Source organism: Cervus elaphus, chromosome 27 (assembly GCF_910594005.1).
Source record: "Cervus elaphus chromosome 27, mCerEla1.1, whole genome shotgun sequence".
NCBI classification, from domain to species: Eukaryota; Metazoa; Chordata; class Mammalia; order Artiodactyla; family Cervidae; genus Cervus; species Cervus elaphus.
In genome coordinates, this window is record NC_057841.1 from 23,778,793 (window position 1) to 23,805,018 (window position 26,226).

A 26,226-nucleotide genomic window follows, 5' to 3' on the forward strand; every position below is an offset into this window, starting at 1 on the left:
GCCCGAGGCCTCTGAGAGAGAGCCCGGTCACAATTGTAAGGTTTGTATTGTAGCTACTTCTGCTAAATTAAATGTGTGGAGGGGAGGTGGGGGACCTGGGGCTTGGGGAGGGCTTTTTTGGTTGGTTTGAAAAAACAGTACTGACAAAAGCAAAATGCACTTTTTTGTTTACAACTGAAAAAGGGTCCTTGACAAGTGTTTTTTAATTTTATTATTATTTTATTTGGTGTTGTAATTGTTTAGATTGCTGTGTACGGTTTGCTGTTTGTTGAATCAACAGTGTGAAAAACCTGCCAGCATGGATTGATATACGCATGACGTTGTCCCCTCAGTTGGGGGCTTTGCAGTTCTAACTCTCTTGATGTAACCAGTCACCCCCATGTATAAGTGGAAGCTGCTTGCTAGAATGGAGACGAGTCTCATTTGTTAATTCACAATGGTTAAGCATTCTCCTTCTGATTCTAGTCAGATCATGATTTTTTTTTCTTTGAAATGCAAAACAAAACACCAAAAAGCCACCATTCAAAACAAAATCGAGAATTGTCTGAGTTAATTTAACTTTGATGATTAAATCCGTTCTAACTTCTTTTAGGTTCTCCCATCCACTTCCTCAAAGTGCTGACTTTCCTCTAAATTCCCTGGCATGTATGAGAAAAACATTACGTGTGTGTGTATGTGTGTATCTATGCATATACATACACACATATCCATGTATATCCACATATGTGCAGGTGAATATATTCTACACATATATCCAGATATACATATATATACATAGCCTCGCAAATAGTTACTGACCTTGGAAAAGAGGCGGTTCGCTTGGAAACTGGGCAAGGGTTCTACAAAATTCATGTCACAGATTGTGGGGAGGAGCGGGCTTGGCTGCTAGATTTTTGCCATCTTGTTTGCTAGGCTTCTGTATACATATTGTATCTGGGCTAGATCCCTCAGAGGTCAGTTTAACGATGAATTCATGCCCCACAGTCACAAATTCTTCCCTTAGATCTAGCCATCCCCCAATCCAGAACTCTAAAGGAACCCAAATCAAAAACCCTCTCCTCTGCTACAGCCATCACCTATAGCCCTCCCAGTGGTTTCTTACTCTGAATACAAGAGTCGATTTCTTTTTTTATGTATCATGATCATGACTAATTCTCATACTGGTCTCTTCCCTCCCTCCCGCCATCCCCCCCCCCCCCCCACCAGAGCTCCCACCCTAACCCCCCAGAGGCAGGTTCCTTTTGGTGTTTGGATGTATTTTGCATTTCCTCTCTTGGCTTAATCAGCCCCGATTTTCTTCATTTTAGGGCAGGATGCTGAACGGGCTACATTAAAAAACAAACCTCTCTCTATATATATTTATAAATGAGAACTGTTGGATGACACCTTTGACATATCAGCCAATATCAATCAAGCTGAAGACTCCAGACACACTCTGTGACTGTCACATTTCTTCAAGGAAAGTATAGCGTCTATGGAGTTCAGAGGGCACGTGTTTGGGGGAAAAATATATATATGACAAAGAGAAGAAGAAGATGAAGAAAAATGAGAAGAAAAAAAAACAAAACAAAAAAGGCAACTTTAAAACAAAATAACTTGAGACAAGGTGGGGAGACTGCAGGGCTGGGAACTGGGAAGGGCCGCTGCTTCCCGATCCCCGGGGCTTTTCCAGCCCGTGGGCGCCTGAGGCAGGCTGGGGCAAGCGGTGTGGCTGACGGGGCCTGGTCCCCAGGGGGGGCGGCTGGGAGGTCGCCGCTGAGCATCTCTATCTGTCATTCCTTTAGCTATTTAGGGACCAAAGGACCAAACTTTTTATTGCAGATGTGTAGCTCTAGGTCAAATAGAGGGGGGATGGAGGAGAACCTCCTTCCTGCCTCCTGGCTGTTCTTGAAACAGCTTAGAGCGATTCTATGAAAAAATGTAATTAAAAAAAACAAAAAAACAAAAAAACCACAAAAAACAAAAAAAATTAAAAAAAGGAAAAATAATGCTTCAATGCTTTTAAAACAGCAAGATAATAGTTCTTTGATACTTTGAGAGGCGCTTTGATTACCCTCATTCAAGTCTATGACACTTTCCTACGGTTTTCTGTATTATATGTCAGGATGGAGCTGTTAAGATGAACAAATTGGTGGATATTTGGGGAAAGCAACAAAATACGAAAACTCGTTAACTGTGAAGTGTGAGAAAAGGAGGGGAACAAAGGGGACTGACAAGGCAAGATAATTGTTGTGAAAAGTCTGTAAATGCTTCTAACTTTCCCCCCCTCTTAAAATCATAATAGTTGTACAGAATTTTAAAAAGGAGAAGTTTAAAATACCTATATAATAGAAGAAAAATTAGAGGAAAGCAAAAAAGAAAAAAAAAAGAAAAAAAAATCCTATAGAAGTTAGCGTTATTGCTAAAATCCCAGATGTTGTAGGACTGTACTTTTGTAGAGTTTAGACTGAGCATCAATCCCTTCTCCCCGCGAGTGCTGTTGGACGCCGTTGACCCCGAGGGCCAGGCCGGACCCGCCCAGAACCGTGGGCCTCGGGCTTGCCCACCGCCGGTGGAGGCCGCGCCGCTGGCAGGAAGGCCCGCCGCCGCCGCCACCCCCGCCTCGCTTCGCTCCGGGAGCTGCGCGCGCTCGCCCGCTCCGCGCAAGCCCTGGACAACTCCGCTTCACTCGCCTTCCATGCTTGCTCCAGAGACTTTCCGGGCAAGGGAGACCTGGGAACTTTCATCTTAAAACAACTAAACAACACACACACACACACAAAAACCTTAACAAGAGAGAGAAAAAAAAAAAAAACAATCTTTGAAGAATTTCTGAAACTGTTTACAAGGAATTTTGAAAAACAGGGATGTTTAAATGATGCCGGCTCTGTTTTTCTGTAAATAAATTTGCATATTTTGTAGGACTTTTAATTGTAATGATAGAGAAAAAAAACAAGGAAAACTATTTAATGAAAGCACGATATTTATCTTTGGTAAATGACTTTAGAGCAGTTAAAAAAGACATTGCTTAAAAAAACTCAGAATCAGAAAAAAACACTGAATTATTTAAGAACACATATATTTTAAAGTATAACATATTTATTATAATTTATTTGCACCGTTGGGAAGACTTGCTTTGACCTTCTGCCTTGACACCCTCCTCACTGACCTCTAGCTCATCTGGAGGCCTGGCGGGGAGGCCCTTGAACCTACCATGTTTTTTAATTTTCTGCTTTAGAACATCTATCTGGTTCCTCTCAGGCCTTCTGCCTTTCCTTTCTTTCTATTTTGTTGGTTAATTATTATTTTGTAAAATTTTATTTTTCTTTCTCTTGGCTCCTTCTTTTTAGGATGTCCAGATGTTGTAAAAAAAAAAAAAAAAAAAACAGCTGCAGTTCAGTACAACTGCTCTTTTCACACTCAACTCCCTAAAGCTCCTTGTAACCTTCTGTAACTATTGGATGACGCTTTCTCCAGCTTAGCCCTAAATAAAGCACAGTTTAAAAAAAAAAAAGGCTCTTCCATGGTGGTCTGTGGTTCCTGGAGTCTGGCCAGCCGGGTCTGTGCCCTCGGGCTGGTCCACTGGAAGTAGCTTTGGTTCTTCCCTGCACGGAGTCAGTCTGCTGCCTGGACCGTCTAGAAAAGTCTCTCTTTACTGGTGTGCACCTCTGAAAGTCTCCACCACATACCCATTCCTGGCTTCCCTTGTAGGATTGGCCACAGGGCCCACACCCAGCAGGAAGGAGGACAAGCGAGAACACCTTGAGTTGGGGTTGGGGGATGTGCTCTGAGGGGCTGAGGAAGGAGACTGGAGGCAGGACCTACGGTAAGGGAGGGGAAGACGCAACCCCACACACCCCAGACTTGCCGTGGGGCGTTTTGTTCTTGGTCTTGCACCTTCCACTGCCCTGACATTTCTCTGGGTGGAGAAGACTCAGGTTCTAGGTGATCCGCAGAGACGGGGCTCTGGTGGGAGGAGCCTGGAGTGCTGCCATCTCTGTATCATGAGAGGGAGGCAGGGAGATGTCCACACCCACACCCGGGAGTGCCACAGGAGGCTTGCAGGAAGGTATGGGGTGGGGGGAGGTTCCCAAGGCAGGAGACCGGAGGTAGGGCCTGGGGGAGGGGAAGTAGGAGGGAGGGAGCAGGTCCTCCTGAGGTGAGACCCCAGGTGCACAACAGCCTGGAATGTGAGGCTTCGTCTGTCACACTCCATCCTGGGACAGCCCTTTCTCGCTAGTCCATCTTGTCCCCAGGGCCCAGCCTCTAGCCTTGCAGACCTGTCTAGGAATAGGCAGGCCCCTCCAAGTGTCTCCCATCTCCTCCTCGTATGTGATGGGATGGGGAGATGATGGGAGTCCTGGCAGGCACAGGTCTGTCTGTCTGTCTGTGCCCTCCTGTGAGAGGTGGGGAATGGCTTCAGCTCCCCGTCCCCTGTGGGGGGGCAGTGGCGGGGAGCAGCACCGGGCCCTGCCTCCCTCCTCGCCCCGCACCTCAGTCCCCAGGCAGGGCCCTCTCCCATGCGTCCCACGCTAGCCTGGGGAGATGCTAGCCTGGGGAGAAAGGGCCTTCACTCCTCGGGACCTGGGGCAGGCCTTCAAGCCTTAGCTTCAGCGTGGAGATGGTTCTAAGCTGAAACCCTCCCTGTCCTCTGAAATAACCCACACTTAACCTGCCAGTTCTGGGGAGCCTCTAGGGAGCTGGACTTCTTGGAGGAATTCACTGCGAGGGGTAGATGTCACAATGGGAGTTACGCGACCCTGTGAGGAACAGAAAGGTATTTTCTACGAAATTCTCTGGGTTTTGAGCCTCAGACTATTCAAAACCATGGTTTCTGTTGGACATTTGCAGCTGAAAGCCACTGTGCCTGCCAGAGGATGACAGCTTCAACCACACTGCCTCCTGTCACTCTCTCAGACCCCAGGGAGCCCCACCGGCCTCCCCAGCCCTTCCCCGCTGGGTCCCCTTCTCTCCGGCACAGCGTACCCCCACCTCCAGTGCTCTGGCTCAGGGGCAGCGGGGCCTCGGGGAACTATCCCCAAGGAGCAGTCTGTGCAGTGGGTTGGCCTCTTTTGCTCTGTTCCAGGCACGGCTGAGAAGAGAGATGAAAACACAGGGCCCAGGTGTGAATACGCCAGTTCTAGAAAGTAAACCTTTATTTAAAACCACCCACCACACATTTAAGAGGGAAGGTAATGTATTAGCCTCTGCGGGGTTGGGGGGGGCGGTATGGGGGGCACCAGAGGTTCCTTGAAAAGTTGCTGCAAACTCTCGGATCACTTTGCACATGATTACCGGGAGTTCAGGGGTCCCACAGCCCATCCATCACCCCCTGGTTAAGAACCCCTGATTTGCAGTGTTATTTAAGAAAACCCAAGACACGGTTCTCATTCATTTCTGCTTATATTCTATGGTTTCTGTTCCTCTGGTAGTACAGTCATCCCTTGGAATCTTCAGGTCATGGGTTCCCCGGCCCCCACAGATAAGCAAAGTCTGTGGATGCTCAAAATGGCGCAGTACAGTCGGGCCTCTGCTTTTGTGGCTTCTTCCTCCGTGGATATGGAGGGTCGGCTATATTCTACCTACAGTGTGTGATTCCTTCACCGCTTCCCTATTTTTTTTTAAAGACTTTTTGTTTATTCGTATAAACTGTTTATTTCACACATAATGGAAATAGAGATACTTGCATAGCAGCCCCCTGTGTACACAGCACTTGGCTTTAACATGCATCGATTCCCTGATTATTTTGAAGAAAATCCCAGTTATCAAGTCATTTCATTGGCAGACACCTCTGTTTCCCCTCAGTGTTGTCGACGCCACACTGACACGCTCTGGCCTGTCGGGCAGCTGCGCCCCTGCTGTGTAAGCCTGGGGCCTCCCTGTGGCCTCTCCCAGCCTCACGCGCAGGAGGGCACTGGTGCCCCGGCCTCCCTCCAGCCCCTGCCCTGGCAGCACTTTCAAAGACCTCTCAGCTCTTCATCCACCCTTCTGTACTCACATCTTCTCTCTCACTTTTCTTTCCTTCTCTCTCTTTCCCTTGCTTTCTGTGCAATGTTAATATGAGAAGAATGTTCACTGAGACCTCTGGCGTCCCTAGTAGCTCAGACAGTAAAGAATCTGCCTGCAATGCAGAAGACCCAGGTTTGATCCCTGGGTCAGGAAGATCCCCTGGAGAAGGGAATGGCAACCCACTCCAGTATTCCTGCCTGGAGAATTCCATGGACAGAGGAGCCTGGCTGGCTGCAGTCTGTGGGGTCACAGCATCAGACTGAGTGACTAACACACACACACACACACACACTGAGTTAATAGCTTCCATCTCCTTTGGGCTTCCCTCATAGCTCAGTTGGTAAAAAGGATCCACCTGCAATGCAGGAGACCCTAGTTCTATTCCTGGGTCGGGAAGATCCGCTGGAGAAGGGATAAGCTACCCACTTCGGTATTCTTGGGCTTCCCTGCAGGCTCAGCTGGTAAAGAATCCACCTGCGATGTGGGAGACCTGGGTTCAATCCCTGGGCTGGGAAGATCCCCTGGAGAAGGGAAAGGCTACCCACTGCAGTATTCTGGCCTGGAGAATTCCATGGACTGTATAGTCCATGGAGTCGCAAAGAGATGGACACGACTGAGCGACTTTCACTTCACTTCACACTTCATCTCCTTCTGGGTTTCTATAAAGATCCAACATTGTCCCTATTCTGAGCTGGATCCCACCCACTCCTCACACAGGGCACTGGTACAGCCACACATGGATATCCTAGAGTTTTCCCACCCACAAGCATGCCTCCAAGTCCAACATCCATCTTCCATGTTCTGCTGCCCCCAGACCACGTGAATCTGCAGCTCCTCCTGGCACAAGGTCTGCAGGGCCAGTGTTCGAATTACACCCAGTTGAACCCAAATGGACATTTCCCAGCTGAATAAGATGGTAAGGGGACATCTGGGCAGCACGGTCATGGCCCCAGCCCTGCCTGAAGTGGCAGCCCTAGCCCTGCCTGAAATGGCAGCATCAGCCTTTGTGTGAGTGCCATTTGTCTCTCTCCCAAAGTGGAATTCCCCCAAACAGAAATTATTAGCTACCATCGATATCCTACCTTCCATCGACTGTTCACTCTAGTCAGCTAGACGTTCAGTCCATGTTGATCCACTGCCTGCAGGGATGAATGAGTTAAGGAAGGAAGGAAGGACAAATTGCAGGCAACTGAAAGCGTGTTTCAAAGAGGTAGGTGTTCTGCAGACTCTTTAAAGGAATAAGAGGACAGTTGGAATGAGTGGGTAGCCGACACTCCCTTTCCTCTCAGCTGAATGTCAGTTTTTTACTTTCTAGCTTTCTCTTTCTACTGCCCCCCCTATTTCCCTAAGCTGTGCTCCCTTCTCCCTGTAGATCCTCCCTTACCCCATCAGTCTCTGGTCTTTAGCTCTCCCAGACCCCAGGCTCCCAGACCTGGCTAGTGGACAGCCAGCACCCCAGAGCCCTCCTTATCACCCCAACTTCTTTTCCCTCACACTAACCTAGCTCCTCTTCTCTTCAGGGAACCCTGATCGTCTCCATCCTAGGTTGTATCTTTGTGGACATCTAGCCACGATCTGCCCAGACCAGGAGGAGGGTGGGAGACTGCATGTCAGAGTGAAAAAGGCATGGGCTTTGAAGAGATGTATAGACCCCTGCTTTCATTTTGGAAAACTGACCTAACCTCCCTGAGCCTCAGTTTCCTTATCTCTGAAATGGGGATACCAATACACTCCCACCCCCAAGAATTGTAAGGAGTAAAGAAGACAAAGCCACACACAACCATGCCCCGTCCCGAGTTGTAAATTCTTGAATAGTACAAATACTCAGAATGAGTAATTCAGGCTCTGAGCCCCTCCTCCTTCCCTTCCCTTAGTCCCATTCCACTGACAATTCACGTCCGAACCAAGTGAGCTTGAAGTTGGTACCAGACCACTTCCCATCATCTTCTCTAAGTTCAGTGAGCCTGTGATACCCCCAGAGAACTCGTCATGTTCAGGTGCACACCTCTCTGTCTCTCACTGCTCACCCACCTTCCTGGGGATCCCTATTCACAGATGGTCCTCTGCCCCTTCCTCTCTCTCTGCCCTTTCTTTTCCCCATGAGCCTCCCCAAGACCACTGTGGCTGTCAGTGTCTGCAGGCATCCTCTCCCGGTTCACAGAGCCTCAGGCTGCATGTTAGTTTGGTCTTTGCGCTTAAAAAATTTTATCTAGTTTTTGGAATAGATAACATAAGATACATTTCAAGATTCAAAAAATATGAAAAAGCATATGATAAAAAGTCTTTCCACCCCTGAATCCAGTCACCCGTTCCTGTCTCCAAAGGTAGCCAGTGTTACCAGATGTCTTGTTTACCTTGGTCTTTAGGGTGCAGATGTGTGTGCATTGGTGTAAGGAACTCAGTTATCAGTAAAGAGACCCAGAGTCTGGCAGTGCCGTGCCCAGGCCCGAAGCTGGCTGGTGGGGTTCCCAGGCAGTGAGCCCAGGCGTGGGGTTGCTCAGAAGCCCCTGGCTGAGTAGGGGAACCAGGTCCTTTCCAGCACACTCATCAGCGGGGCACATCCCTTTGAGGCATGGGGGAGCCGTCACTGCTGAGGTGCCGAGCCAGACACTGTGAAGAGCTGCTTATTATAATCCCATCCGATTCTCTGAGGCTGCTGTCATCGCCCTATCTGACAGATGCGGAACCAGGCTCTGAGAGGTCAAGTCCCCACCGAGATGACCCAGTGGCGGGGTTGCAGCCCAGGGCTGTCTGCAGAGCTGGGCTTCGTCTCCGTGTCTTGTCTCCCTCACTTGTAAATTCTCCACACAGTTGCTTCCCTCCACCCCTTCTCTCGTGTCTCTCTTGTCCTGTCCCTCCTTCTCACTTTTTTTCCTCAATAATATTACTTTTACCTTTAGGAAATGGCATCGCCTCTATTGACACAGGTGCCAGTCCTTTTCTCCCTGCCCCCTGGATTGTCTGGGCTGGCCCAGTGCTTGTACAGGTGAGGGCATGCAGGCGGTGCCTCTCCCCCCTGATGGTGGGGACAGTGGAGGGAGAGAGGAAACCCCAAAGGCCTGGTTAGCTTTTATTATTAACAAGGAGAGGAAAGTAAATGGAAATAAATGGAGCATTTATTAACATTTTATGCTGCTACCTGAAGTTCAAAACCCTTTTGAGCTGTGTCAGCTTGGTTTTCCCCAGCACGCTAAACTCTGGATAAAACTATAAGCATGTTGTTAAGATAAACGCAAATTGGTTCACCATCACTCCAAATCAAGGGGAAACTGTGACCATTTCTGAAGGTGCCCGACTCCACTAACCAAGGCACAAAGATGCCCCTCGTCTCCAGAGTCTCCACATGAACCCTCTTGGCTGTTGCCCTTCTCTCCCACCTCGTCCTGGGGCTCAGCTCTGGGCATTAGGGTGGCAGGAAATCCAGGGCAGCTGGGTGCTGTCCACCCACCTCCCTTCTGCCTCCCGCTCAGGGCCCTCTTGGGGTCCAAAGAGGGGCTTCGGAAGCAAGGCTCCTGTGGGGCGTTTTCGCTCTGCACAGGCAGCCCCTGGAAACCAGCATGAGGGCCACAGGGCAGACCCCACACCCCTGCCCTGCTGCACCCCTGCCCCGCTCAGGACCTCAGAGCCTGTCGTTAGGCCTTTTACTTTGGGTGAGACTAGGGCCTTAATTAGTTCTGCTTTTTTTTAAAAATGCAAATCACCTTGGGTTGGGAGTGTATTTGTTCCTTTAAAACTCAACCGAGTGCACACATCCAGTGCCCACTCAGTGCTAAGGACCGGGGGTGCAGGGATGAAGACTACACAAGCAGGCACCTTCCAGGCACAAGGCCAGGTGTGTTGTGGGCGTGCCATCGAATCCGGGATGTCATCCTGTCAGGTGCTATGAGATGAACAACTAGAGGCTTGGGAAGGTAAATAACTTACTGCAAATCACACTGCAAGTCGCTGCCCTATATTAGAGGGATCGCCAATGAGGAACTACCGCATGGCGCATGGGACTCTGCTCAGTCTTGTGTGGCAGCCTGGAGGGGAGGGGAGTTTGGGGGAGAATGGATACATGTATATGTACGGCTGAGTCCCCCTCAACAGTTTCAGGCTGTTCGCCTGAAACTAACACAACACTGTTAATTGACTATACCACAATACAGAAGTTAAAAAAAAAAAATCACACTGCAAGCAAATAGTGGATCCCAGCTTCAAAATCAGCTGCACTGTCCCCTCCCACGGGTTCCCTGACTGGTAAAGACGGCTGCAGGACAGCCCGGTGAGTTGTGCAGGGGCCCAGGGTAGCCCTGATGAGACAATGCCAGTAGCCAGACTAGTGAGGAGGAGACACTTGGGTTGAGTGTAGCAGGGTGAGCAGGGGTTACACAGATCCCGAGGGAGAGGGTTATGGAGGAACAAAGGACCCCAGACATGCTAAAGAGCTGCAAGATGCCTCAGGTAAGCGGGGAACAAGCTCGGGAAGACACAGGGCCTTGTCTAAAAAGAAGCCATTACTGATAGACCAGGCAGCATCCTGGCTACTTCACTGACACCATCCCAGGCAACCTTCCCAACCAGCCTACACCCAGTTTTACAGACGGACTTAAGCGACGGTGCTGCAAGTCACCTGGTTTGACAGAGTTGGGGTTTGAGCCCAGTCCCAGATAGCAGGTCCCAGGCTTATAACCATCATATGACTTTGGAGGGGGCTACCTTTCCAAGGCACAGGTGTAAGAAGTCTTCACGCAGAAGCCTCTGACTTACTGTATTTCTAAGCCTCAAACAAAGACAGGCAACCTAACCACAGGACAGAGGCGTGGAGACAGGACCAGTGTGGAAAATCTCAGACCTCCTTGTTAGTTTCTTCCTCTGCAAAGCGAGGTATCCTGGGTGGATCTCAAGGACTCAGCCCAGTCCCTTTGTGTCCAGAGCTCTCTGCTAAGTGCTAGGAGGGGAAAGAGGGGGTGCAGAGGAGGGAAGGCCCGAGTGTCCTGAGCCAAGCTCTCAACATGAGAAGCACCTGGATGAGATGACAGCACCGGGAGGAGCAGGGTTTTACCCGCCACTCCGCTCTGCTCTCAGCTGGGTAGAGGACCCCTGCGATCCTGTCCTGAGAGCTGGGGGACCTGACGAGGCCTCTGGGCCTGCAGCATCCCCTTTAATCAAGAACTACTTGAGAGCATTTTGTACTTTTAGCATTGAACTCGGTGTCCGGCACATAGTCAGTGCTCAGTGATGCTTGCTGAATGAATGAGAAGTGGCGTGGAGTGGCGGGGATGGGGGAGCTGCCTCCCACAAGCCCTCCCAAAGCACCCCACACCTGTGCCCGCTGGGCAAGGCCCCTGTGCCTCAGCTTCCCCAACTCTGACCAGGAATCACAAGGAAGCCTGGTAGTTCTGGTCCTACTGGGGCCCTCAGAGATGGTTTGTGGACACAGAGTCTCCTGTTTTCCCAAGTTTCTGATCATTCAGATTCTCCCGCCCTTGGTTCAGGTTCCATCTGCTTCAGAAGTCTCCAGCTCAAACTAAGCACCTATTTCCTGGCCTCCTGCTGCCCTAAGGGTGGAGACACTTCACTGGCCCTTGTTTACACTGTTCTGTGATGCTCTGAGTCCTTAGCTCCCTCTCCAGCTGAAGGTCCTGAGGACAATAATTGTCTCCTTTTCCAGCCTGTCTCCTAGCACTGGGACCATCAAAGAGGGTGGTGGGAACACAGCAGAAGACTAAGGATTTGAATGGCATGTAGCTGTACCCCAGTGTTCACTGCAGCACTATTTACAATATCTAGGACTTGGAAGCAACATAGACGTCCATCAGATGAATGGATAAAGAAACTATGGTACATATATACAATGGAATATTACTCAGCCATAAAAAGGAATGCATTTGAGTCAATGCTAATGAGGTGGATGAACTTAGAGCCTATTATACAGAGTGAAGTAAGTCAGAAAAAAACAAATATCATATATTAACGCATATATATGCAATCTAGAAAGATAGTACTGATGAACATATTTACAGGGCAACAGTGGAGATGCAGACATAGAGAACAGACTTATGGACATGGGAGGCAGGGAGGAAGGAGAGGGTGGGATGAATGGATATAGTAACATGGAAACACATACCCTGCCATATGTAAACTAGATAACCAATGGGAAATTTCTGTATGACTCAGGGAACTCTAACCGGGGCTCTGTAACAACCTAGAGCGGTGGGACGGGGTCAGAGGGGGTTATGGAGGGAGGGGACACATGTATACCTATGGCTGGCTCATGATGATGTATGGCAGAGGCCAATACAATATTCTGAATCAATTTTCTTTCAATTAAAAATAAGTAAGGTTGACAAAGAATTAATCTCCAAAATATACAAGCAGCTCATGCAGCTCAATACCAGAAAAATGAACAACCTAATCAAAAAGTGGGCAAAAGACCTAAACAGACGTTTCTCCAAAGAAGACATACAGATGGCTAATAAACACATGAAAAGATGCTCAACGTCACTCATTATTAGAGAGATGCAAATCAAAACCACAATGAGGTATCACTTCACGCCAGTCAGAATGGCCATCATCAAGAAGTCTACTAACAGTAAATGCTGGAGGGGGTGTAGAGAAAAGGGAACCTCACACTGTTGGTGGGAATGCAAACTAGTACAGCCGCTATGGAGAACAGTGTGGAGACTCCTTAAAAAACTGGGAATAGAACTGCCATATGACCCAGCAATCCCACTGCTGGGCATACACACTGAGAAAACCAGAATTGAAAGAGACACATGCACCCCAATGTTCATTGCAGCACTGTTTACAATAGCTAGGACATGGAAGCAACCTAGCTGTCCATCGAGAGGTGAATGGATAAGGAAGTTGTGGTACATATACACGATGGAATATTACTTAGCTATAAAAAGGAACACATTTGAGTCAGTTCTAGTGAACCTGGAGCCTATTATACAGAGTGAAGTAAGTCAGAAAGAGAAAGATATATATTGTATGTTAACACACATATATGTAATTTAGAAAGACAAAACCAATGGTCCTACATGCAGGGCAGCAAAGGAGACAGATGTATAAAACAGACTTTTGGATTCTGTGGGAGAAGGCGAGCATGGATGATTTGAGGAAAGGAAACCTAAAAAAATTTTAAAAAAAAGGAAAATTGAAAAAATTTAAATCTGGTCTGCAGATTAGAAAATAGTGCTCTATTTATGTTAATTTCTTGATTTCAATCATTGTCCTGTGGGTATGGAAGAGAATGTCCTTATTTTTAAGAAATACATGCTGAATTATTAGGGGAAGGAAGAGTAGTCGGTCTGCAATTTACTCTCCAATATTTCAGAAGAAAAGTAATAATACATGTATGAGATATATGCATTATATATGTGTGAGATAGAGTGAATCTGAGTTAAAATGTTAACCCTGGGGAATATGGGTGAAGGGCGTTCATGTACAGGAATTCTTTGTATTATTTCTAAAACTTTTCTGTAGGTCTGACTTCAAAATAAAATGTTTGAAAACAAAAATGTGGCCAGTTTTCAGCTGGGTCAGCCTGAGAACTGTCAGCCATCTAGACTGGGTGCTGCAGGGACCACCCCCCACGCCCCCCACCTTACCGCTTACCCTTACTCCCTTGGGAATCTGAGAGGACAGACCCTCCAACATGGAAGTGAGCAGCGCGTGTCATGGGTGGTGAGATGGGGCCACCGTGGTTTCTGCTACCCCATCCTGGCTCCTGGGGGTGCCTATTCCCACCCCCACTCAGGAACAGCCTGATGAGCAAAGCAAGAAACACAACATCTTTAGTTCTGAAGAGAGAAGGGACAGATTTGAAAATCCTAGAGGTGGAGAGAGGAGATGGGAGGGGAGAAGGAAGGGCTGTGGGCAGCCCGCAGGCGCCCGTGATGCAGGTGCATGGACCACAGCTCCAGGGTCCCCGCTCCGGAATCGTTCTTGACTCAGTCTTCTCTGGACCATCCTCAAGGCTGGGGTCCGATTCTGCACAAGGGTATGAGGTGGTGATGAGAGCACAGTCCCGACTCTGGGGAAGGCAGCCCAAGGTGTGGAGAGAGATGGAGGTAAACAGCATTCTGAAACGGGCAGGCGTGCAGTGGGCTGCCCTCCTGGAGGCCGAGAAGAGGGCTGGGAGCACTGCCTGGGGTGGTGGCGGGTCCAGGTAAGCGCGGGTAGGGAGTGGGCCGGGCTAGCTTTGCCTGGTTGTCATGAAAGCCCCAGGTCTCCACGCTTCAGAGGGCCCATCGCCCCTTACCAGCCATCAGATAAATGATAAAAGCACCTGATGTTTAGGAAGTGCCTCACAGTTGTTCACCCAGCAGATACCCAAGCATCCTTTCGCTGTATCCCCACGTCATCTGTGAGCCGGCTGTGCAGGTGTGTGCTGTCTACATCTAGCAAGTCAGGCACTGAGTTTGCACTAGTGAAGAAAACTGCACGTGTCACACAGTTTTGGCGGCAGAGCTAAGACCTGAAGCCCAGCCTCCGGCGGAGCCCTGGGTAAACGGGACGCTCTTGCTGCATACTGGAATCTCAGCTGGTCTCTCTCCACTGGGCCCTGCTGCTCTCCAAGCTTAACCACCAGAACTAGCCTCCAAGGCTGTCCATGAGCTCACTTACCTTGGGGTCTCTGTCTCCGTGCTTTTGACACTCTTCCGCGGTCCAGGGCATCTTCCTTTCTTCCTTCCAGCCCTTGCTCAGCAATAAAATCTTATATTCTGGGAAATGCTGTCAGAAGTCCCTGTCTCAGGGGCTGCCGTTCAGGCCTCTGGGCCTGCATCCACCTCTGAGCGCGTTAACTGCAGCTTGACATAGTTCCCGGGTGCTGCCAGGACCACGCCATTGGACTTTGTCTGGTACCTAGTGGACAAAGATGCTTCTGAGTTTCCTGAAGACCTGTGATTCCTGAATTCTTTGGATTCTAGGGTCCTTTGAGAATCTGATGAAAGCTGTGAATCCTCTGGTCCAGTTAGGCATCCAGGTGAGGAGAGGGGTGAGGCAGGTGATGAGAGGACTGTGGGCAGGGGAGCTCTCTAGCCAGACTGATGCTTCTGGAAGGGATTTCACATCATAGGGAGAGAGCTCTCATTTCTCATAGAGCCTCATCCCCACACCTCCCCTTGGACAGGACAGAACAGAAGGCGACTGGATTTCTGGCTGAATGTCTCTGTTCAAAGGCTCAGCCAGGAGATCACAGGGAGGCGCCCCCAGCCAGGTCCTCCCCTGCTGTGGCTGCACGTGGCTGGGGAAGAAGCCAGCGGAGACTCGAGAGAAGTTCAGCGTGGGGGTCACACTCCCAAGTCCCTTCTCAGACTCACTGCTACTCAACATTTTTTTTCCCCCTCCAAGTCAGTAAATCTTCTATTATTCTCCAAGTTGATATAGTAAGCTGTGTCATTTTGAGAAGAAATACATAATGGTATATTAGAGGAAGCATGGATCTTCTCATTCATGCTTAGAAAAAATTTATTACAATGTAAGAAATTCTGAATAGCATGGATTTATTATAATGATTTAACACTTCTGCACTTGAGTTAAAAATGCCCCTCCATAAATAACTGTCCCTGGAAAACATAGCAAATTTACACAGTTTACCGTTCCTCAGTGTTATATAAATCCAACAAGCTTAAATCACTTCCAGCTGGGAGGGGAATGCCACCAACCCGGCCTGGGGTTCATCCTGTCTCCACCGGCAGCCACAAGAGGTGGGGAGTGACTTCCTTTCCTCTAGCCACTCCCCTCGGCACCAGACAAGCCCCCGCAGAACCTGGTCGTGGTGGTGAAGTCGCTCAGTTGTGTCCGACTCTTTCAACCCATGGACTGTAGCCCGCCAGGCTCCTCTGTCCATGGAATTCTCCAGGCAAGAATACTGGAGTGGGCTGCCATTTCCTCCTCCAGAGAATCTTCCTGACCCAGGGATTGAACCCGTGTCTCTTACATCACCTGCACTGGCAGGCGGATTCTTTACCACTTGGGAAGTGGCTAAAATATGGGGAAGAGAAGGACAAAGTTTACAACTGCTGCACGTGTGCCGCCCAGCGGGCCTCAGGCCTCCTGGCAGCCCAAGCCACGGCTGTGGTCTCTGCGGCAGTGCCAGCCACGTGCCAGGCATGGTCGGCAGCTGTGGACTGTGGAGGAGCGGCAGGAGAGGCCAGCGCCAACGCCCTGTCCAGATCTCAGACGAGGCCCGGGCTTCGAGCCAGCCACCTCTTCTACTGCTCACAAATCCAACAGAGCACTTCCCTCCTGGGCCTCCCAGTTCCCTCTCTTCCAAGGAGCCCCCTCTCGGAGCCTCCTCGGGCTCCTCCGGACACCCTGCCTGCCCTACATTCATGGACAGTTTGGCCTGATCGTCTGGCTTTCCCCTGGGCTGGTTTCCAGGGCTAGGTCAGCACATCAGGCACCAAACTTGTAAGGTAGGGATGGCATCTCCATTTTTACAAATAATCCTATAAATTATCACGTGGGAGGCTTAGTGGGTATAAGTAGCTTACTTAAATGTATATAGCTCACAAGCGGTCACTGTAGGCTGCATTTAGACACTTAACATTCCAACAGGCGGATAAGCAGTCCACAGAACAATACAGCCCAGCCGGAAGGTGGGCTGTAACGGAAGCGCGGAAAGGAGTTGATACTGGAGGGAAGGAGTTGAAAGAAAGGATTGCCTGGAGGTAAGGAGTCAGGAAAACATGGCGGCAGAGACAGCGGAGGCCGGTCTGGAAAGATCCATCGGAAAGCGAGGGGCTCGGAAGTCACACAGGCAGGAAGAAGCAGTGTGTCTTCGGGAGATGCCCAAAGGCTGCGGGTGGCAAGGGGAGCAGAATGCAGGGAGGGAGGGGAGGTGGAAAGGGATGCGGGTGAGGTGCAGAGAACCTGGGGTGTCTCTTTCAGGGGTGTGCTCCTTGACCCACAAGCACTGCAGACTCCTCTGGACTTGAGGCCGGGAAGTTACAAATCTCAGATTTCTTTTGGAAAGAAAAGGCTCGTCAGTGTGGGGGTGTAGTGGCGGCGTCCCAGGCCCCACTCTCCCTCGTGAGAGTTGCGAGCAGCCTTGAAGTGCCAAGAGGGCTGGACTTTGGAAACACAGCTCTGTTTCATGTCTTCCCTCCCTCCCTTCCTCCCTCCCTCCTACCCATCCTCCCTCCCAGCCCCTTCCCTGTCCATCTAGCTGGGAAACAAGGACTGAGAGCCTGCAGGTGCCAGCAGCCACGCTGAGCTCTGGGGAGTCATTGATGAAGAAGAGTGACATCCTAGTCTGGCCGTCATGCAACCTTTGCCTACAGGAGGAATCAGATACATAGGCAACCCAGCACAGTGCCACTGCGTACACAGGGCTGATGCGTGCACAAGGGCCAAGACAGCTCCTAAGAAGGTCAGGAAACGAACATTATAGTGCCTTCAGGTGCTGAGGGAAGCTCACGGTGGTTGGAGCCCAGAAGTCTAGAGAGAGAGCGGGAAAGGGGGGCTGGAGGTCTCCAGACTGCAGCAAGCCAAATCACCAAGAGCCTTGTGCGTTGTGCTCGAAGTCCAGGCTCTCAAAGGGCGATAGAAAACTACCTCTCACGTGAGCCAGGCTGTGATGTGATGACAATCCTGGTAGTTTTCTGGAGGATAGTCATAACAGGTTACCCTCCCTGGGCACTGATTTATTTTCTGCCAAGCGCTCTCCAGACATTTGTTTATTTAACCTTCACAATAACCTTGTGAGGTAGGTTCCATTGCAATCTCCATTTAAAGATAAGAGTGAAGCAGAGAGAGGTGAAGTCACACCTGTGAGGATGAATCTGGGCCACTGAACAGGAAAGTCAACGAACAGACCATTGTACTAGAAAAGTGAGCAGTGGGCAGGCCAATAAGTAGAAGGACTTGGGGCTACTTGGAGACTGAGGGTAGGAGAGCAGAGACATGAGAAATGACCCTCCCAATCCTCTTTCCAAGTCTGTTTACTTGGGATGCTCCACTCGATGCTCTGACGACCTTGGGTAAGTCTTGTTAAAACAATTGCATTATTGGTGCCAATGTTGTCACCCTCAAATTTTAGGTGTGCACAGATGTGTGCCTAGTCTCATTCCATTAAGGATTTGAGGTAACTTACAAGAAGAACCCCATGCAGTAGTTTTTTTAAAGTATGAAAAGAGGCCATTGAATAAGACCCTCAGGGCCCAGCCCTGAGTCTGGCCCATGGGAAGAGCTTCATGAGTTTCTGAGGCTTTCCTGGCACACCCACTGGCCTCTACTCCATAAGCCCGAGGTTTTGTACACACATTCCTCCCTTTCCGGTCCTTCTTCCTTGGCTCTTTCTGCCCCTCCCGCATCATTACCCTGCAGTGACGTTATTTTTGTCCCCTATTGCAATTTCTTCCCATCCATGGCTTGGTTCTCTCCTGTTACTAACAGTCCCTGAATTCTGAATCTCCAGGGAACTCCTCTGATGATTCCCCCATGCACCCCATGTAGGGAAACAGTTTCCTGAAACGCATATATAGATTTATATTCATGTTTATTAAGCACAGATTCATGCGTTGTGATAAAGATATGCCACAAATCAGAGGTGACCCCCCCGCCAACAATAACCAAGGGTATCACACCCTGACAGAGTGACTTCCAGGTCAACATAAAGGAGTAATAAAGATTACTTACTTATTAATTACAACATAAAGAAGTAATACAGATGGCCGGTGCAGCTTTTCTCTGCAGACACAGAAGGTTTCCACCAGTCTTTCTCAAATCATGAAAATTGCTCATGGATTCTTGGTAACACCTTGCGGGACCAGTCTGGGAATCGAGGGGAGGCCCCCCTAACTTGGAAAAGCTCCCTGTAGCTGATCCGAACTTTCTCTTCCATCTGCTCTTCTGGTCTCTCCTTCCTTCACAAGCTGATTTCTAAGATGAGCAATTGTGGATGCATCGCTCTCCCCAACACCTCACAAATCTAAGCTTTCACTCAAGCCATTTCAGAGCCTTGGAGATGAGGTGTTTGCTCGTGACTTTCCAGCACTCCTTGCCACCCAGTAACCAATACCCCAGGACATTTCTCTTGTGGTAGCTTTATGTGATCTAATTCATATACCATATAATGTACTAATTTAAAAAGTACAGTTTAGTCAGTGGTTTTTTAGTATAGTCACAGTTATGCAACCATCAAAATAAATTTTTAGAAAGTTTTCATCACCCTAAGAGACATCCCACACTTTTTGGCAGTCATTCTCCATTACCCCCATCCCCTACCACCCTAGGCAACCATTAATAGACTCTGTCCCTGTGGCTCTGCCCATCTGGACATTTCATGTAAATGAAATCATACTATATGAGGTCTTTTTGACTGGCCTCTTTTACTTAGCTTTATGCTTTCAAGGTTCATTCATGTTGCAGGTTGCATTTCTCTGCTTTTTATTGCCAAATATTCCACGTGTCCATATGCTACATTTTGTTTATTCATTAATCAGCTAATAGACATTTGGGTTGTTTCTACCTTTTGGTTATTATAAATAATGCTGCTGTGAATATCCATGAAAAAAATTTTCTGTAGACCCATGTTTTTATTTCCAGATGTTTGAGCTGAATTTAGAAAAGGCAGAGGAACCAGAGATCAAATTGCCAACATCCATTGGGTCATAGGAAAAGCAAAAGAATTCCAGAAAAAATACTACTTCTGCTTTATTGACTATGCCAAAGCCTTTGACTGTTTGGATCACAACAAATTTTGGAAAATTCTTAAAGAGATGAGAATACCAGAACACCTTACATGCCTCCTGAGAAACCTGTATGCAGGTCAAAAAGCAACAGTTAGGTCTGGACATGGAACAATGGACTGGTTCAAAATTGGGAAAGGAGTGTGTCAAGGCTGTATATGTCACCTGTTTATTTAACCTATATGCAGAGTACATCATGCTGGGCTGGATGAACTCCAAGCTGAAATCAAGATATGCAGATGATACCACTCTAATGGCAGAAAGCAAAGAGGATCTAAAAGCCTCTCGATGAAGGTGAAAGAAGACAGTGAAAAAGCTGGTTTAAAACTCAACATTCAAAAAATGAAGATCATGGCATGTGGTCTCATCACATCACGGCAAATAGGGAAAAAGTGGAAGCAGTGACAGATTTTATTTTCTTGGGCTCCAAAATCACTGCGGATGGCGACTGCAGCTATGAAATTAAAAGATGCTTGCTCCTTGGAAGGAAAGTTATGACAAAGTTAGACAGCAAATTATAAAGCAAAGCATCACTTTGCTGACAAAGGTCCATATAGTCAAAGCTATGGTTTTTCCAATAGTCATGCACGGATGTGAGAGTTGGACCATAAAGAAAGCTGAGTGCGGAAGAACTGATGCTTTCAAACTGTGGTGCTAGAGAAGACTCTTGAGAGTCCCTTGGACTCCAATGAGGGCAAATGCAGTCAAACCTAAAGGAAATCAACCCTGAATGTTCATTAGGACTGATGCTGAAGCTGAAGCTACAATACTTTGGCTACCTGATATGAACAGCTGACTCATTGAAAAAGACCCTGGTGCTGGGAAACATTAAGGGCAGGAGGAGAAGGGGGCAATAGAGGATGAGATGGTTGGATAGCACCACCGACTCAATGGACATAAGTCTGAGCAAGCTCCAGGAGATAGTGAAGGACAGGGAAACCTGGCACGCTGTAGTCCATGGGGCCGCAAAGAGATGGAGAAGACTTTAAGAGTCGGACACGACTTTGCGACTAAACAATGTTTTTATTTCTCTTGGGTCTATATCTAGGGGTACAATTGCTAGTCATATGGTAACTTTATGTTTAGCTTTTTGAGGAACTTACAGACTGTTTTCCAAGACAGCTGTACCATTTCACATTCCCTTCAGCATATTATGAGGATTCGTAGAAATTTCTTATTTTCCTGTAAGATCTTCCTCTTTGATATCACTGTTGCCACTACTGGGGTTCAGCATCTTATCAACCCTCCCGTCCAATGTTTCCATGAAGCGAGCTTCAATGGAGCAAGTCCTGACTTTTTTCTGTGTCCCATGCTCATCACTTTCTCCTTAATGCTCTGTTATTTATCTTTCCAGCCAGGGGCAATCTGACTTCATTTTGTGCACATTCTCAACAGAGCAAGGTTGATTTAAGTACTTCATTCAAGGTCTTTCTTTCCAACTCAGTCCCTGGCAAGCGACATGAATCCTAGGTTGTCTGATCTGCCGTCCCAACTCTCCTCTGGGTGGGCTGTCCCTCGGTCCAATCTTGGGAGGTGGTATTAGGAAGCCTAATCCTAATAGCAGCATCTCCACTCTACAGTCTTCTATCCAATCCTAGGATGGAGTGACAGGTCTCCCAGCACCTCATCTGACCTGTGCAACAGCTGTCTCTGCCTAAAGTGCTCCCTGCTTAGGCTAGAGGAAGACTTGTATGGAACAAGGAGTACACCCATAGAACTTGACACTTGTCTCCCAGCCCCTTCTAGCTCCACTGTTTAGCAGTTGAGGCCCAACACCTAACCTCTCCAAGATCAGTTTCCTTATCTCTAACAGGGGGATATTGCCACCCAAGTTTTAGGATTAAATGAGGTAAGGCATCTACAGACCTTGCTCAGCATTTAGTAGGCACGCAGTACTGGTTTCCTTCTTTCCCTTTCTTATCCACACCACCGCTCCCCCATAGAGCCTGACACTCCTGCATGGTAGATATTTCTGAACAAGTGATTCTAAAATAGTTCATGGCTTTTTGTTGAAGGATGGAACTCCAGTGCCTGGCATCCAGCAGTCTTCACAATTTGGGCCTGGCCTATCTCTCAGCGCATGCCCATGTGTTCTTGTCTGGAACCTCAACTACTAGCTGGGACCACCAAGGCATTCTTTCAAAACACATCTTGAGCTTTCTCGCCAATGAGCATTCAGCTTCTGTATTTTCCCACCTACCACATCTCTCCCCATCCTCCATCCATCTTAGATATTCTTCCCAAGCCCAGGTTACAATTCCCTACTTTTTTGCCTCCTCCCACAAATTCTAAGTAAACTCAGTCCAGCAATTTGCTATCTGAAACTATAGTGTTTACCAGTCACTGGGAAATTTACTGAGATAACTCTTGTTTATCAGTCAATCCTAAAGGAAATAGTTGAAGCTGAAACTCCAGTACTTTGGCCAAATGATGCAAAGAACTGACTCATTGGAAAAGACCCTGATGCTGGGAAAGATTGAAGGCGGGAGAAGGGGATGACAGAGGGTCAGATGGTTGGGTGGCATCACCAACTTGATGGACATGAGTTTGAGCAAGCTCTGTGAGTTGGTGATGGACAGGGAAGCCTGGTGTGCTTCAGTCCATGGGGTTGCAAAGAGTCGGACATGACTGAGTAGCTCACGTACATTATCTCATTGAATTTTACTCTTATAACCTTCCTATGAGGCATGCATTATCTTCCTTATTTTACAGGTTAATAAATTGCCTAAGATTAATCAGCTAGGAAGCAGAATAACTGAGATTTGGATAAGGTCTAATTAGTTCCACGTGCTGTGTTTAGTCGCTCAGTCGTGTCCCACTCTTTGTGACTCCATGGTTCCCCTGTCCACGGGACTCTCCAGGCAAGAATACTGGAGTGGGTTGCCATGACCTCCTCCAGGGGATCTTTCCAACCCAGGGATCGAATCCAGGTCTCCTACATTGCAGGTGGATTCTTTTACCATCTGAGACACCAGGGAAGCCCAATTAGTTCCATAACCTGTGCTGTTACTCTCTTCCTTTGTGGGGTCAACAACATGTGACACAATGATGGGTCCAGGGGAGCCACTCAACTGACCGAAACCACCAATGAAGACAAGCTTGGGTTTTGGCAGGTCATGGTCAAAGTACTTGGCTGCCCTATTGACAATGTATGATATAGGTCATTCCTACTGGTTTTACATCTACCACTTCCCCCAGCCAGTTGAAGGTGGACCTCACTCTCATTTTGCCAACTGTCTTTTTAGAAGAAGTCCAAACTAGGGCTATAATAGCCTTTATTATTTACAGAAGACAGTGATGTCCATCATGCCACCTGGATTTAGCTTTTTCCCAGGGATTTTCTTTAATCTTCCCATGGCTTCCACCTCCATGAACAGAAAGAAGTTCTAGACGGTGGCATTCACTCCTTGAGGGTTACCAACCTAAATCCCCTGAAGAAAGGACATGCTGTGTTTCTGCCCGCTTTGGTCCAAGCAGTCTACAAAAGCTCACCTCACAAGAGATGGCGGTGGAATGTTCAATCCTAGTTGAGATTCTTAAAAACGTTCATCTTCGAACATACATCAAAGGAGTGATGTCCTGCAGTGGCGGAGGCGGGGCGGGGGTGGGGAGGGTGCGGTCCTCGCTTGGTGGCCAGACCTACCACTGGCAGGATATGAGAGCTCACTGTTCTCTGAACTTGATTCATCTGTAAAATCAAAGTGATGGATTTTATGGGCTCTAAGGTCCAATCCAGCCACAGACTTCTGTGACTCTGGAAGGTGATGGAATTGTGGTGAGGAGAGCAGAAAAGGACCCAGACACATTTTCCAGGTGCTTGCTCAATTCTGAGCATGTATGTGGTGGAGCTGAATGTGAGTGAGCTATGAGGCTGAAGCCTGAGAGGGTAAAATGTCCCAGTTCTGAATGGAACAATGGAACCCTAGGGGCTCAGGAACAACCCACCTTGAATAGCAAATCTGAGAAACTCAGAAGGAACCGTGCGGCTGGTTACTAACTTATGAAGTGGGCTCTCTAGCTGTGTTTATTCTTCCTCTGAGGATCAGGCCTTGTTCCTAGACTCAAGAGTAATCTTACTTCAATCGGGTCAAACACCACTTAGCTCATTTTCAGCTTGGGAGCCATTTGAGTGGTGACTTTGCTCTCATCACTTCTGTCTCTGAGGAGCAGCTGCAAAGGCTCCTGGTTCAGAGGGAGGTGCCAAGCTGGCTAGGGGAGCAGGGACAGGATAGGGCCTTTAGCTGTCTTAGTTGAATCCACAGATGTGATCTCAAAACTCAGCACTTCAGGCATGCGAGCCCTCGCTGGTGTTTTCCCAGCACCTAAAGTCAACTGTGTGCTGTTTAGTCGCTAAGTCGTGTCTGACTTTTTGTGACTCCATGGACTGTAGCCCACCAGGCTCCTCTGTCCATGGGGTTGTCCATGCAAGACTACTGCAGTGGGTTGCCATTTTCTCCTCCAGGACTATTTTTCCTGTGTCCAAGTGCCAAGACAGTTCTTTACTGAGCAGTTTTGTGAAAAGGGACATAGAAGGGGCTCAGCAGTACACAGAGATTGAATCCTCCATTCTAGTGACCACATAGCCTTAGTGTTTATGTGATGGGCACGAGCTAGAGTCAGCCAGGAAACCTACAAGACATGGGCTTCTTTCAATTGACCATAAGCTCCTGTTGCTTTAACAAATACTAAGTGAAGTGATAACCCAAGGCTCTGCTTTTGTTTTCAAGCTAAACTCCACTTATCTGATGAGGGATGTTCAAGGAGCAATTCAGTATCAAAACCACATGGGGAAAATAGCCATACAGATAATTTATTACCACAAAACCTCATAAAAAGAAACATTGGCCCACATTAAAAATAACATACCCTGAGGTGGGGATAGAGGGTGAGTTAGGGGGAGTCTGTCAGAGCCCCCACCCTAACGATGGTAGTCTTCATCTGGCTCTGCTCCTTAGGCCTGGCCCCTCCCTGGCGTCTGAGACCAGCAAATCTCTCATATGAGAGCAGAGTCAAGGGAAAGGAGGGCCCCTGGAGGAGGAGGGAGCCCCTTCCTCCCACAACATTCGGGGTGCTCTAGACAAGCCCCCACCATGGAGGTCAGGTTTGTGAACACAAGCGTGCCTCCAGGAAGGGTGACCGCCAGGAAAACCTTTCCCTTGGCAGACTTGGCTTTTGAAATCACGCACCTTGGGCCCTACTTAAGGAGCATCTGTTGGCATTTGTCCTTCCCCATTTTGCAAATGTTGACTGGCGTTTCTCTCCTAGAATGGTGGGAGGCAGGGTGGGGAAGTGGTAACACCAGCAGCAACCCCCGCATGTGTCGTGTCCAGCCTTGCTTTGGGGAAGTGGCTGGAGGCTGGGTAACTGCATCCCAGTCACTGTCGGGAGCGCTTACTGAGAGAAAAGGCAGATCCCTGTGTGCCGACCCTCTCCCTTGGTAGCTTAGTCTGCAATTAGGTTAAGCCTCCGGGCTCCACAAAAGCCTCGAGGCTCTACAACAACCTTTTCATACATATATATATATAGATCTCAAAGTGAGACACAGATTGAAATGTTAACATATACTGTTCAATTCATAATGAAGACATTAGACCAGACACAAATTCACATCCTATTGCTCTGACATCCAGGAAATGCCTACAGGATAGAGAAAGGCAACTGGTGGGGGACTGTGGCATATGAAAAACAGGTTGATTGATGCTCTGCTGAAAATCCATCTTTGCTGTTTCATATTGCTCATTCAGGAGAGGTAAGCAAGCAGTTAAACTCCATTTTGTGGCATGTGACCCCCAAAGCCTTTAGTTTAGAGCCTACTTATGATTCTTGTAAAGGCAAACAAGTTTCTTGAAGACATCACAGGCCTTTTCGTGGTCTTTCTGGCATCCTCTCACTCCAGAGAGCAGTAAGGACACTGGTGTCCAGGAGGGGGAAGTGTGGTTGTGGATGATTTGAAGGATCTGGGTGTACTTAAGGTGGGCATGACACACGGAGAACAGAAAGATAGCTCAGAAATCTAACTTTAACTGAGAAAGTGGCCAAGGGCTCTCAGCTTGTTTTCACCCCTCCCCCTTTTTTTTGCCACACCAAGAAAAGCCTATTTTCCAAAGGCTTTTGGAATGGGATGGCACTGATTCAATTACTTTCACAGGGGTGAACTTTCAGAGAAGACTGTAATCTGCAATAATTTTCAACTGAATGACTATAGCTAGTTTGTCCTGACCTGATATTTCCCTCAGATTGAGCATATGGTATTGGCAGGCTATATTCCTTCCTCCAAAGGACAAAAAGATGCAAGTGAAGGAAGGCTGGGCCGAGGTGAGAGGGCCCAGTCTGAAAAGACAATGAGATCTGGATTTATCCAGACATGGAAGCTGCTCTGGAAGGCTTCTGTAGGCTGAAATAATCTAGTTTTGATAAAGACTTCAAGGAAACCACGTTTCTCACTAATTGCAGGCTGCCCTGCATGTTCTGACCTTGGCTACTAATAATGACTGACAGTCTCAGTTCACGTCTGGGGTTGGTGAAAGGGACAGTGAGAAAAGCAACACCCCCC

The 26,226-nt window shown here is 48.2% G+C and overlaps 2 protein-coding genes across 42 annotated transcripts in view; one reads left to right on the top strand and one right to left on the bottom strand.

The window, feature by feature from the left end:
* The window catches only part of CELF4 (CUGBP Elav-like family member 4), a 313,604-nt gene extending 310,111 nt beyond the window's left edge, over positions 1-3,493 (top strand). For all 40 annotated transcript variants that reach the window (XM_043889128.1, XM_043889174.1, XM_043889142.1 and 37 more), the window contains one exon: positions 1,308-3,493. Coding sequence is in view for 5 of the 40 variants with exons in the window: in XM_043889174.1 (XP_043745109.1) it covers positions 1,308-1,334 (27 nt within the window). In the remaining 35 variants the exon portion in view is untranslated. The remainder of the gene's footprint in view (positions 1-1,307) is intronic.
* Positions 1-26,226, bottom strand: part of KIAA1328 (KIAA1328 ortholog) — a 440,823-nt gene that overhangs the window by 478 nt on the left and 414,119 nt on the right. For both annotated transcript variants that reach the window (XM_043889124.1, XM_043889126.1), the window contains one exon: positions 7,071-7,127. In XM_043889124.1, the coding sequence (XP_043745059.1) occupies positions 7,090-7,127 (38 nt within the window). In that variant the 3' untranslated portion in view covers positions 7,071-7,089. The remainder of the gene's footprint in view (positions 1-7,070; positions 7,128-26,226) is intronic.